This window comes from Harpia harpyja, chromosome 9 (genome assembly GCF_026419915.1).
Source record: "Harpia harpyja isolate bHarHar1 chromosome 9, bHarHar1 primary haplotype, whole genome shotgun sequence".
NCBI lineage: Eukaryota > Metazoa > Chordata > Aves > Accipitriformes > Accipitridae > Harpia > Harpia harpyja.
This window is the reverse complement of record NC_068948.1, coordinates 23,943,417-23,955,657: the sequence shown is the minus strand read 5'-3', so window position 1 is coordinate 23,955,657 and position 12,241 is coordinate 23,943,417. Positions and strand designations below refer to the sequence as shown.

The window sequence follows — 12,241 nt, the reverse complement described above, 5'->3', positions numbered from 1 at the left end:
CAGGGGGCAGCCGCCGCGGCCCGCCCCGCCCCGCCTCCTCCTCCGCCGCCGCCGCGGCCGGCCCGGCCCGGCCCGCTCCGCTCCCTCCCGCACCCCGCGGCCGCCGCCCGCCCGCCTGTCCTCCCGCCTCCGGCACCGGCGCCCCCTTCCTTCCCTTCCCTTTCCTTCCTTCCTTCTCTTCCTCCCGGCTCCCCCCGCCACGCCAGCGCGGGGCTCGGGCGGAGCGTGCAGGCCGCGGTCCCGCCGGCGGCGAGCGGGCTGACAGGGGCCTCCCGCCGCAGGTGAGGGGCCCGGCCGCCGCCGCCGCCCTTTGTGTGGGCCTCGCCGGGGCGGGGGCGGCCCCGGCCGGGCAGGGACCCCCCACTCCACCGCGGGGCCTCCCGGCGCGGCGGCGGCGAAGGCCTCGGGCCGCCGTCACCGCGTTTGTCCGCAGGCCGGCGGGGCCGGAGGAGCCCGTCCCATGGGGAGAGGCGAGCGGCGGGACGGGCCTCGCCGCGGGCTGCGGCGGCGGCGGCTGGCCTGCGAGCTCCCCGGCCGCCCCCGCGCCCCGCGGCCCCGCCGCGCCTCTCCCTGAGGCGGCCTCGGCCCGGCTGTGGGAGGCCCGGACCATGCCGGAGCGGGCCGTGCCGCGGGCCGCTTCTCCAGTTTGAAAGTACCTCTGCTTTCCCGTCTTCTCTCCTTAAATGGTTGTCGCTTCCCACCTCCCACGGAGGGATGAGTTAGGCTCGGAGCTGGCGCCGAGTCGGGTACCCGTGCAGAGCCCTCGGTAAGCCAAGGTTGGTATTTCTTATTCTTCCCTGCTGGGGGGATGCGAGCTTCCCCTCCCCATTAGGCCGGATGGTCTGGGATGCCCTCACCGTTGGGTTGCTCCTGCCACGGTTAACGTTGCCTGGGGTGGCAGCTGGGCTGTGCTGAAGTTTTGTATCCTGTCGAGCTTGGGTGCTAGGTATTGTAACTGTGAGCCCTCCCTTCGTGTCGATGGTCAAGGTGAGCTATGTAGGAGAAAGAGAAGATCCTGCATACCAGCAGGGCTGCGGTGGGGGCCTTTGGGTGTTTTACTGCCCCAAATTGTGCCGGCGGACAAAGTAACGCAGCGTCCCTGTAGGCAGAAGTGCAGTCCAGTGGTCCCCAAGCTGTGGGGCACAATCCGGTCTCAGCTGAGTGCTGGAGGAGGTGGCCACGCTGGGGAGTGGGTTCCTCTGATGCTCCTTATTGCTTAGTTTTAAATACAACAAACACCTTCCTGGAAGACCGAGGTTTTACTTGCCCTGGGTGAGGGCAGGCGGTTTGATACAGAAACGGGTGTGCTCTTGTGGGGCTGGGGTTCCTGGCCCAGGAGTGCTAGCTGCTGCTTCTTGCCAAGGCCTGGACACTTCCTCTCTCTTGAGGTGTGTTGGCATTGCTGCTATCTGCTGCTCACTGGTGGGTTTTATTCTTCTCTAAGTTGATAGCAGGTTTTACTGGGCATCTCTAGAAAGACTGGAACCTTTCAGTGAGCAAAACCTCTGTGATGCCCTATAGCAAGGCCAGGCAGCACCTCTGGTGTGCGTTGTTCGGCTCCAGTGTACTTTTATTCCATGGTTTGGTAGGAGGTTCAGCTGAGCCATTGCTTTAACACTTCTTTTATCTTCACAGAGAGTGCTGCGCACGATACCTGTGGGTTCTGTGTTTTGTCTGTGGATAGGATAACGTTGAGGGCAAACCTTCCCCTGAGCTCTCTGGCTCTTTCTAGTCTACAAGTGCTGCCCGGAGAGCGGGAGATCTCTTAATGTACATCCCTTGGGTAACGTGCCTGATACCCGAGCGGCAGGAGGAGCAGAACTGCTTCACAGGGGTGTTTCAGCTGTGGTGGGATCAGGTTGGGATTTGCCTTGATATCTGTAGTAGCTTCTTGATTGCACAGCATTTGGTGTACCTCAGCCCATGCAGAGACCCCGATGTTCTCAGCCAGTGCCCCCAGCGGGGCTGAGAGATCCAGCGACTGACAGCCTACGGGGTAATGGCTGAGCTGATTGGGACCTGGGCAGTTGTGTTGCCTCTCATGAGAGTGTGCCACTCAAACACGTGCCTGGCTGCGGCTGAGCAGAGCCCGACACTTTCCGGCCTGAGCATACCTTGTCCCAGGCCCTCCATGCAACAGCAAGGGGGGCTCTGGTTCTGATTAGCTCCCCCATGCTGGCTTCCTGGTAGCTTTGCAGGGACGCAGGAGAGTTTTCAAAGTGAGCTGTGGGGGGAGGTTGACTAGAGACTTGCCCTTCTTTCCTCCGAGACCTGACATGAGCTGTCTTCTTCCTTGCAGAGCGAGCTGCTCCCTGGGCTGCTTCCCTCGCCCTTCCCAAATGCGAGCACATTGCAGCCATCACGGAGAAGGGCCTCCTCTTGTCTTCAAGGCACTTGCTTCTGCCTCCTATTCTTTTGTCCAAAATAGAAAAAGCCAAACCAAATCAGTCCACAAAGAACTTGTGCTGATCTAAGGAGGAGGCTCTGGAGTCCCAGTCACCTCTTTGCTTCCCAAGATCCTGGCTGTGGGCTGGATTTTCTGTCCTCGACTTCAGGGGATCAGCTACGGGGAATCAGGAACTTGGATACTTTTGATTTTTGTTTTTACTTGAACCCTTTCAACTGAGAAGCTGAAGCTGTCACTGCTAAAATCCCGTTTTTTTTTCCCAAGCATGTCAGAAAGCTGGCAGCAGCAACAGCAGCAACCACAGCAGCCGCCGCCACCGCAGCAGCACCACGCTGGGGCAGCCGCCCTCCCAGAGCACTCCATCCCGCCCAGCACTGCTGACAACCCCTTGGGCTGTGCCGTCTACGGCATCCTGCTCCAGCCGGACCCTGGTCTGCAGCACCACCAGCACGCCCCCATCCAGGCTGGAGAGCCGTCCCACAAATGCGGTGTGTGTGGCCACGACCTCGCTCACCTCTCCAACCCCCATGAGCACCAGTGCTTGCCAGGCCATGACCGCTCTTTCCAGTGTACCCAGTGCCTGAAGATCTTCCACCAGGCCACTGACCTCCTCGAACACCAGTGCATCCAGGTGGAGCAGAAGCCCTTTGTGTGTGGCGTCTGCAAGATGGGCTTCTCCCTCCTGACCTCGCTGGCACAGCACCACAATGTCCACAATGGCAACGCCATGAAGTGCTCTATCTGTGAAAAGACCTACAAGCCTCCCGAGGCAGAGCATTCACAGCCTCTCGACCCCTCGGAGAAGCCCTACAGCTGCTCTATCTGTCAGAAAACCTTCAAGCACCTCTCGGAGCTGTCCCGGCACGAGCGCATCCACACGGGTGAGAAGCCGTACAAGTGCACACTGTGCGACAAGAGCTTCAGCCAGTCGTCCCACCTGGTGCACCACAAACGGACGCACAGCTCGGAGCGGCCCTACAAATGCACCGTGTGCGAGAAGACCTTCAAGCACCGCTCCCACCTGGTGCGCCACATGTACGCGCACTCAGGGGAGCACCTCTTCAAGTGCAACGTCTGCGAGCTGCACTTCAAGGAGTCGTCGGAGCTGCTGCAGCACCCCTGCACGCCCAGTGGGGAACGGCCCTTCCGCTGCGGCGAGTGCCAGAAGGCCTTCAAGCGCCCCTCGGACCTGCGGCAGCATGAGCGCACGCACAGCGAGGAGCGGCCCTTCAAGTGTGACCTCTGCCAGATGAGCTTCAAGCAGCAGTACGCGCTCATGCGCCATCGCCGCACGCACAAGGCCGAGGAGCCCTTCAAGTGCAACCTGTGCGAGAAGGGCTTCGTGCAGCCCTCGCACTTGGTGTACCACCAGCACGTGCATGGCATAGAAAACCTCTTCAAGTGCAACGTGTGCCAGAAGGGCTTCAACCAATCCTCAGAGCTGCTGCGGCACAAGTGCGTGCAGAACGCGGAGCGGCCCTTCAAGTGCGCGGTGTGCAACAAGTCCTACAAGCGGGCCTCGGCTCTGCAGAAGCACCAGCTGGCCCACTGCGCCGAGAAGCCGCTCAAGTGCACGCTCTGCGAAAGACGTTTCTTCTCCTCCTCCGAGTTCGTGCAGCACCGCTGCGACCCGGCCCGCGAGAAGCCCCTCAAGTGCCCCGACTGTGAAAAGCGGTTCAAGTACGCCTCGGACCTGCAGCGCCACCGGCGTGTGCACACGGGCGAGAAGCCCTACAAGTGCCCCTCCTGCGAGAAGGCCTTCAAGCAGCGTGAGCACCTCAACAAGCACCACAGTGTGCATGCCCGGGAGCAGCAGTACAAGTGCATGTGGTGCGGGGAACGGTTCCTGGACTTGGGCCTGCTGCAGGAGCACAGCGTCCAGCACACGGCCGAGGGCGCCTACCAGGTGGCTGCCTGCTTGCCGTGAGCCTCCCGCCTCGGCAGCTTTCAGCTTGCATGTGACGCTCTTGAGCCTCAGCCTCCCCTTCCCTCTCCTCTGTTGCAGACGGCCTCCAGGGAGTTTGGGGGAAAGGGGAGGTATGGTGGGCGGGCAGGTAAACTTTCCTCTGGCCTCTGTGGTTGACACGCCACCTGTATCACAGGGCCAGCGGACTACGTGAAAAGCTCGAAGGGGTGGAGAGGAAAGGAGGGAAGTGGGGAGAGGAAACTGCCTGTAGTTGCCTGGCGTCCCCTGGGCTGTAGTTTGCGCTGTACCTGCAGTTCCAGTGCTGGGAGCTCAGCTGTCTGCTGCGGGCACCAGCCCTTTGCGTGCAGCCTTTTTCCCCTGCCCTGCCTGGCGGGGTCAGTGGGGAGGGCTGGGTAACTCTCCTCCTCCTGGAGAGGGCTTGGGAGCAAGGCAGAGCCAGCCCCCCCTTCTCGTGGGGTGTGCTGCTCGGCGAGGAAGTAGCAGGTTTCCACTGCTGGGATCTCCCACCTTTCTTGGTCCAAGCTCAGCTGAAAGGACCATTTCAGATTGTTAGTGTTGATTGACTGCCCCAAACTCCCCTGCTCTCCCTCTTTCTAGAGTGTAGAAAGGGAAAAGCCATGGGGCTGCACAGCTCCAAAAAGCACTTTGACATTGCTGCTTTTGCAGTCGCTGTCTGTCACACTCTGCAAGGGTTCTGAGCGAGCCTGCCCACCCCCTGTCCCTGCCAGCAGCATGGGGAAGAGTAGCAAGCGCTGCGCCGCTACCGAAGAGCGTGGCGAGGAGAGCCTCTGTGCCCTACTCCTTGCCGAGAGCCTGGCGTTTAAGAGCTGCTTCCTGGGGGACCTAGCTCTCCTGCCAAGACTTACCTCCAGGCCCCTTCCCTCTTTGCACCGCTTGGGCTGTTAGCGTACCTCCAGGGGGGGTCAGGCAAAGGGCCATCCCAGCAGTTCGAACACTAAAGGGCAAGACGAACACTACTACTAACGTACAACTTTGGAGGTGTTACCATTACTGATGGTAACCCACGCTGTGTGCCAGGGGCTTGGTGTCTGATTTGCTGGGGGGAACCAGAGCAAGCCAGGAGAATCCTTCCTGGCCTGTGGTCTCAGCTTCACGGGGAGGGGAAGGTTAGCAGTGGGTAAAGGAGGAGTGTATTATTTTTCCCCTCTTGCAGGAGTCTTGTTTTACCCCTTTACTCTTTCTTTACCTCTTCTGTATTTTTCAGGTTTTGCACAGTTCTTGTAAACATCACTTAAATAAATTTCCCCTAGCAAGGTCGATGCAGCCTCAGGTGTTTTCCTCTGCAGGATTTTGCTGGCTTCTCATGACCGAGAGACCCGTTACATGCCAGTTAGATGCCTTGGAAGTTGAAGGCGTGCTTACTAGGTTGCCCACCAGCCTTTCCCTCTCCATCTTTGGAGATACTAAGATGTTACGTATCCATCTGTGGAGATATTCAAGCCCTGACTGGATGTGGTCCTGGACAACTGACTGTAGCTGACCCTGTGTGAACAGGGGATTGGACTAGGTGATCTCCAGGGGTCCCTGCCAGCCTCAGCTCTTCTGTGATCTTGGCTGGCCCTCATATGAGGTAGGAGTGTTGTGACGAGCTGTGATTAGTGAACAACAGCCAGGAAGTTGCCCATGTGCTACACAGGTGATTAAGACAAGTTTAATAAATGTTGTCCACAGCAAGTATAGATAGATTAACCTTGCAGAGGGTTGGGCTATGCCTCCTTTGCTAGTAGGGGACGCTCATCTGAAAGGTGGAAAAAGGCTTTTGTTTCCATTTCCAGTGCAGTGAGGGGAGATGGAGTGCATTTTTGGGGACAGAGACAGTTCAGTGACAGACCCGACCCTGGGGCTGAGTATTCTTCATGCGCAGCTTTAAGGAGATTAAAGCAGACCTTGCTGTCTGCTGCCCAAGGAAGAGGGATCTTACTTCATGCTGCCTCAAAGATGTAGAACTTCCTACCGAGTTTTCTGTCAGCGTTTCTTTTTCCTTTTCTATTTTTTTGCCTTTTTTTAAAGCAGTTTGTTAATATTCATTAAAAAATACTGTATAGTTTAACTTGATGTCATACTGGATCTTTTAAAAAAAAAAAAAAGATGTGATAACTTGGATTTTTAAAGAGCTCTTTGGTTCTAGATAGCTGGTTTTTGCTGTTTAATATGTAGTAAGTTCAGTGTATGCTTTACTGTAGGAGTAAAAAATGAGTCCAAACCAAGGAAGGCTAATCCTGTCTTTACAGAAGGGCTTGGTGGTGATGGAGGCTGTGAGCATGGGACCGGGGCCAGCTGGGCAGTGCAGCACCCACCTGAACCCTCACTCTGTTCCTGCCTCAGGCCATGGTTAGCTCTGCTCTTGCCTGGAGCAGCTGCTGCAGGTCCCACTGAGCCAGGGGTCTAGCAGTTGCCCTGACCGCTTGAGCACGGCACCGGCAGCCAGCATCAGTGCCCAGAGCTGGGAGCTTGCAGAGAGGCTCATCTTTAGTAAGAGGAGGGCATGAAATGGAGACTGCTGGAGCCTCCAGGGGCTTTTGTGGCTGTATTTCTTTCTGGGGCAGCTGCTGGCTAGAGGAGGGGTTTGCAGAAATCATTAGCGTGGCCTCTGGATGGATGTGCCCTGCTCTTTTCCCTCCCCAGGGGACCAGGTGGCTGGACAGCCTCAGGTGCTTGGGGCAGAGGAGGATGGCGGTGAGCCCCAGACACAGCTCCACACCGTGCGCTGGCTGTGGAGCTGCTGGATCCTGTCCCCTGGGCATAGGGAGTGTTGGGGAGTGTTTCCCTTGTGCTGGGCAGCTGGGAAAGCCCTCAGTGTCGCAGCGAGGAGCTCCGGCTCCACTTACGACATGGCAACAGCCAAGAAGTGCCCTGGGCAGAGAGAGCATCATCAGGGCTGTGTGCTCAGGGCCCTCTGCCTGGTGGAGAGGGATGCTGTGAGGAGCTTGGCAGGGATGAGCCCAGGTCCAGGTCATCAGCCTGTACCTGTGAGTAGGTGCCTCCAGGTTCAAAAAGATCTTGGTACGGCATTAGAACATCATTAAGTAGGACTGCCTGTGGTGACTCGGCCTCTTCATCTTGTTTGCTGCCCTGCAACAGCCCAAATCCAGTAGAAGCCCGTGGTAGCTTCTGCTGCCAGACCTCGGTGCTGGTGGGTGGAGGGATTGTGCGGAGCGGGCGGCTGAGCGGCTGGCAAGAGCCTCGGGTATATTTTTATAGGGAGATTGTCTAGTTAGAAGTAGCTGTGTTGGGTACAGGTGGGCTGGGAGAGCAGGTCGATCTCCATTGCTGTGCCTTTGGGTCATGTTTTGTACCGTGAGGTGCAAGAGGTGATGGAAATAGCAGGAGGCACGTGAGTGTCAGGAAGTGCGGTGCTGGGTGGGCAGACAGGGGCTGGCCTGGAGGGCCAGTGTCCACTGGGCATCACACTGCAAAGGGCTCTGTGCTAACTGCTGGTGTTTCTTTTTCAAACCAAAGAGCAGTTGTGGCCAAAGGCTCTTGGGAGTAAAACCTGTACCCGTATTGCACTTCACTTCTGAGATTTATTTCAGGAGACTTTCACGCTTCTTCATGCTGCCTCTGCTTGGCCTCTCGCATCATTCGCCACCCCGCAGCACCCAAGAGGGTTGCTGTGCTGGAGCTGGTGTTGCATCAGCCCCATGGCAAGTGCTCCTGCATGTCTTCCAAGACCTGGTTGCCAGACTGCCTGAGGATGCTCTGTAGGGCTGGAGTAGGGGGTGGTCCCTCCCGAAGGGTTTTTCTCTTCGGCAGGCAGCTTGAGCATAGGATGCCGCTGGGGAGGTGGCAGGGAAGTTTAGGCTGGCCGAACGCAGCGTGGATGTTGTCCAGGAGATAAATCCTGCTCTCTAGGGCTGCTGTTCCTCTGGGTTCCTGGATCCAGGAAGAAGGTAGTCTGTTACCTGGGCTTTTTTCCAATCTTTGCTTCCGCTTACCCTACCTACAGGATGCCTTTAGCTGTGTCTCAGCCCCTTCCGTTCCACAGCTATTCTGCTTATACTTTTATAAGACCTTCTAGGCTTCTTTGCCCTTTGTTCAATTCTTTATTTGTAAGCAGCAGTTTGGTTTTCATCCCTTTTTCCATTTTGCTTGCGAGGTCTTTTCCTCTTTTCCCACCCCCTCCCCACCCCAAACTCCTCTCCCAGGCTGTGGCTGGATCCATGTGATTCCACACCACTGATGATGCGGTCAGGTGTTTGGGACCCGAATCTCGCTGGAATCCAGTGGGTACTTCTGGTCCTTCCCCCCCCATGAGGCCGTCTGTCTTGCTGGGTACAGGTGATGCCGGTGGCCTGGCAGCTTGGCTTGGCCGGGTTGTGTCCCTGGTACAGCTGGCTCTGGCGAGTGAGTCAAAGCCAGAATCAGGAGCCAGAGCAGAGCTGTAGGAAATGGGCACTGGGGTGAGAGCGGCCATTGCCGTGGTGGGTCCCCTTGCCACATCTCCGAGGCTGGGGGTTAAGTCAGTGAAGGGTTGTCAGACATTCCTGGGGAGAAGTCATGGCGCTGGGGTAGGGCCGGACCGCTCAGTTCCCCTGGGAATGCCTGCGGAGCGGCTGTGTGCATAAAGCAGGCGGCTGAGCTGATTTAGCCATGGCGTGGACACCCCTGGGACCACGAGTATGGCCAGGCAGCCCTGCCAGCTCTCCGGGGAGCAGATGCCATCCCTGCGATCTGGGTGGGAAGACGTGCACGCTCTGGCCTTGGCGCTGACACGCTGGAGTGGGGGGCAAGGGGGAAGGTGTCCTCTGATAGTGGTTTGGGACCACCTCTGGGCACTCAAGCCTGGCCTTGCACTGTTAGGAGGGAGGAGAGCACTTTCTGCACTTCCCTTGGGTATTTACCATCAAGTCCAGGCTGCAGCTGGAGCCTGGCTATTAATAATAAGCAAAAAAACCTTATTGTTCTTCAAGGTTTGACTCCTCCTCCGTTGGGTGGCGAGTTCACCTGCGGGAAGGTTCCTGCACATGCAGGCGTAATGCTGAGATGCAATAACGGCAGGCCGGCAAGGTTTGGGGCCAGCGGTTCTCCCCCGGGGCCCCAGTGAGCGCGGCTTCTCCCCAGCTGCCAGGCTTCCTCCGCAGCATCTCCTGGCAGCCGCCTCCGCTGCTTTCTGGACATGAAGATGCTGCTCTCACAGCGTGTCTGGGATGCTCGGCAGGGAGAGCAGGACCGCGGGTGGGAACTGGACCATGGGCTTGTCTCCATATGTCTCTGAGCTGTGGATCCGAGGGATTTCATGGCCAGTGAGGTTCTCGGGCTCCTCCTAACCTGTGCTTGTGCCTCTGCCAGAGTTCCCAGGGCCGTGGGAAGTTGCGGCCAAGGATGGTGAGGTTTGTGTGGCTTGCAGTGCCTTTAACACTGCTGTCCGTGTGTTTCTAAGATGATACTCCATGTATGTGTGTATATATATTGTATTAACACATCCTGCTCTTCTGTGTGAGTGTCAAATGGTTTTGCTTTACTAATAAATTTATAGTTATTTATACCTTCCTGTGGGCGTGTAAGATTTCTGGAGCGGAGGCCATGTGCCGGGCACCGCTTCCCCTGTCTGTCTTTGTGCTCTGTCTGGCTCTGCTTGGTTTTTTTTTTTTTCATGTTTTCTTTCTTTCCCCTGAGCTTTTTTGATGGAGAAATGATGGCTCATCTGCCTGGTAACCAAAAGTCAAGACGCAGGGTACATACAGGCAGGCTCCCAGGGGCTGAAAGCAAAAGCAGGCAGAGTCTGCAATGTGGTTTTGCCCTTTGCTAGAGGTGGACTGCTCCCTCCCCGGGGCAAAGCTTGCTGCTGGGGCTTCAGGGCAGAAGCAGGCAGGATTCTCTGCCTGCCAGAAAGGAGCATCTCTTTAGCAGGCAGAAGCTGATCATGTTGTGCTCTGAGGACCTCAGCCCCACGCATGACTGTTTCAGCTTTCCCAGAGGTTTTGTTTGCATCCCCCCCAATTCTGTCATAGCAAGAGAGGAGCCCGCTACCTGCAGACGACCTGACTTTCTCCATCCCACACCCAGGCCAGGTGACATGTGTGTTTGTCTCCAGATCACTGAAAAAATGCTTCTGGCTGAAGGTTTGGGAAGGAGATGGGATGGGAAACCGAGGTAAAAGTGGGGACAGCACTCACCCAGGATCCCGCAGCTGGGAGACATCTCAGCAACCCTTCTCGCCTGGCTGCTCCATTCCGAGCTCCTTAAATTACAGTGGAGAGGTGCTCAGGAGGAGGGATGCCCACATCTTGGGGAAGGGGCAGGACCCCCTTCCCCTTTGCTGACACTGGTACCGGGTCACTGGTCCCTCCGTGGCAGCTGTGCTGAGCCCTGAAGGGCGTTAGTGCCACCGAGCAGGATCATACCCAGTGGCAGAAGGGCGATACCTTTCCCAGCTGCCCTAATTTCTTATTCCCGGCTGGATTATTTCCATGGGAAGATGAAAAGTTAAACCGCAGCCGATAGTAAGCTGTGCCCATGTTTGAACTTTGTGGTTTGAGGAAATATTCCATACCCTCAGGCCAGGCAAGCAAACTGCATTGGCACCACCGGTGCTTTGCACGGGCTTTTACTTTCTCATCTTTGATTTCCCTAAATCACAGCAAAGCCATGTAATTTTTGCACATGCTGGAGCCCCAGGCTCTGGCTGGGGAAGGACCAGGAGCGGCTGGTAGGACCAGCATCCTCTCAGTAACTTGCTAAGAGCCCCTTAAGGTCAGGTTGCTTTTCCTGAAGACTTTACCTACTTGGTAGCTATTTTCCATGCAGGTATCATCAGCAATCCCTCCTGCCTTGTCCCATGAACATAAAAGCTAGGGGTGCAAATGAGAGGACAGCAGAAGTGGATGGAAAGTAGTTCTTCAGCAAACATGCCAGGAATGCTGGCAGCATCACCCAGGTAAGGAGCAGAACCTCCCTCCCCAGGGTTCCTCCTGGGTATTCACTTGCAGAAATAAGTCGAAGGCCTTTGTGGGCAGGTCTGGCTCAAAGACGAGGTGTCTTCAGAGTGTCCGTGGAGGTTTAGCCATCAGCAGATGCCACTTTTTTTGAACTGCTCGCTACAGGATTTCACAAGCCTGAGCTTGCAAAAGTCCACTTGAAACTGTCCCTGTGTCGCTTTGTTCTTTCAGGCAGCACCGTATTCTCAGGTGGGACCTGGGCCAGGCTGTACCCTGAGGGGTGCAGGATTTGGGCCTGTGCCGCTTCCACTGCTGATCCTGCTGCAGGGGCAGCAAGTTGATTTAACACCGTGCCTGTCCAGGAGCTGCTGCAGCTCCCCAGGAGCATGCACATGGGGCTGGTGGGCCCACCGCAGCTTGCTCCCTTTGCAGGGGTGGTTTTTCCTGGTGATCCAGGGTTTTCAAGGCATTACGCAGCAGCCCCCATGCCCTGCTTTCAGAGCCGAGCCTCCCCTGCCCCCCCTGCGTGGAGGCATGCATTTGGGGCAGCTGAAGTTGCTGATGGATTAAACTGAGATTTTTTTTTGCGGGTGCTGGAGCATCTCCTGCCCCGGCACTCAGCACTCCCTGTCCCCTGCAGCCTGGTAATGGAGGCGGCATCCTGGTGGTGGCCATCTCCAGGCTCATCCCATTTCCTGGGGCAGGCTGGGCCAGGGGAGGAGTGGTGGTGGCCCATCTGCTCTGTATGACGATGGCACATGCGTACAGGGCTTCTGCGCCTTCGGGGATGCAGCTTGCCTTGCTTGCCCCTTGGCACCACTGGCCAGGGGCTACACCAGGGCTGGAGGTAGCACGAGCGGCTGGGGAGGCAAAGGGACATGCGGGGGCAACCCCGATCCCATTGCGCTACGGGGGCTGGAGTTTGCGAGTGGGTGCTGTGCCAGTTGGGGGTCTGAGCCCACCGCAAGGAGGGGGAAAGCAGGATGATCGGGGCTGCCTGGCCTGGGA

At 57.3% G+C, this 12,241-nt stretch overlaps 1 protein-coding gene across 2 annotated transcripts; it reads left to right on the top strand.

Annotated features, from left to right (window-relative positions):
* Window positions 1–119: 119 nt before the first annotated feature.
* ZNF319 (zinc finger protein 319) lies at window positions 120–9,840 on the top strand. Of its 2 annotated transcripts, XM_052796506.1 has the most exons (3): window positions 120–776; window positions 2,300–4,313; window positions 9,266–9,840. In XM_052796506.1, exons 2-3 carry the CDS (start codon window positions 2,673–2,675, stop codon window positions 9,269–9,271), a joined length of 1,647 nt encoding a protein of 548 aa, XP_052652466.1. In that variant the 5' UTR covers window positions 120–776; window positions 2,300–2,672; the 3' UTR covers window positions 9,272–9,840. The 2 variants fall into 2 exon arrangements, with proteins under 2 accessions (XP_052652466.1, XP_052652465.1); XM_052796505.1 differs by lacking the exon at window positions 9,266–9,840 and having other exon boundaries at window positions 121–776; window positions 2,300–5,612.
* The last annotated feature ends 2,401 nt before the right edge of the window (window positions 9,841–12,241 follow it).

Excerpts from the sequence above, each read along its gene's own strand:
- ZNF319 (XM_052796505.1), top strand. The coding sequence starts at position 2,673 with ATGTCAGAAAGCTGGCAGCAGCAACAGCAGCAACCACAGCAGCCGCCG.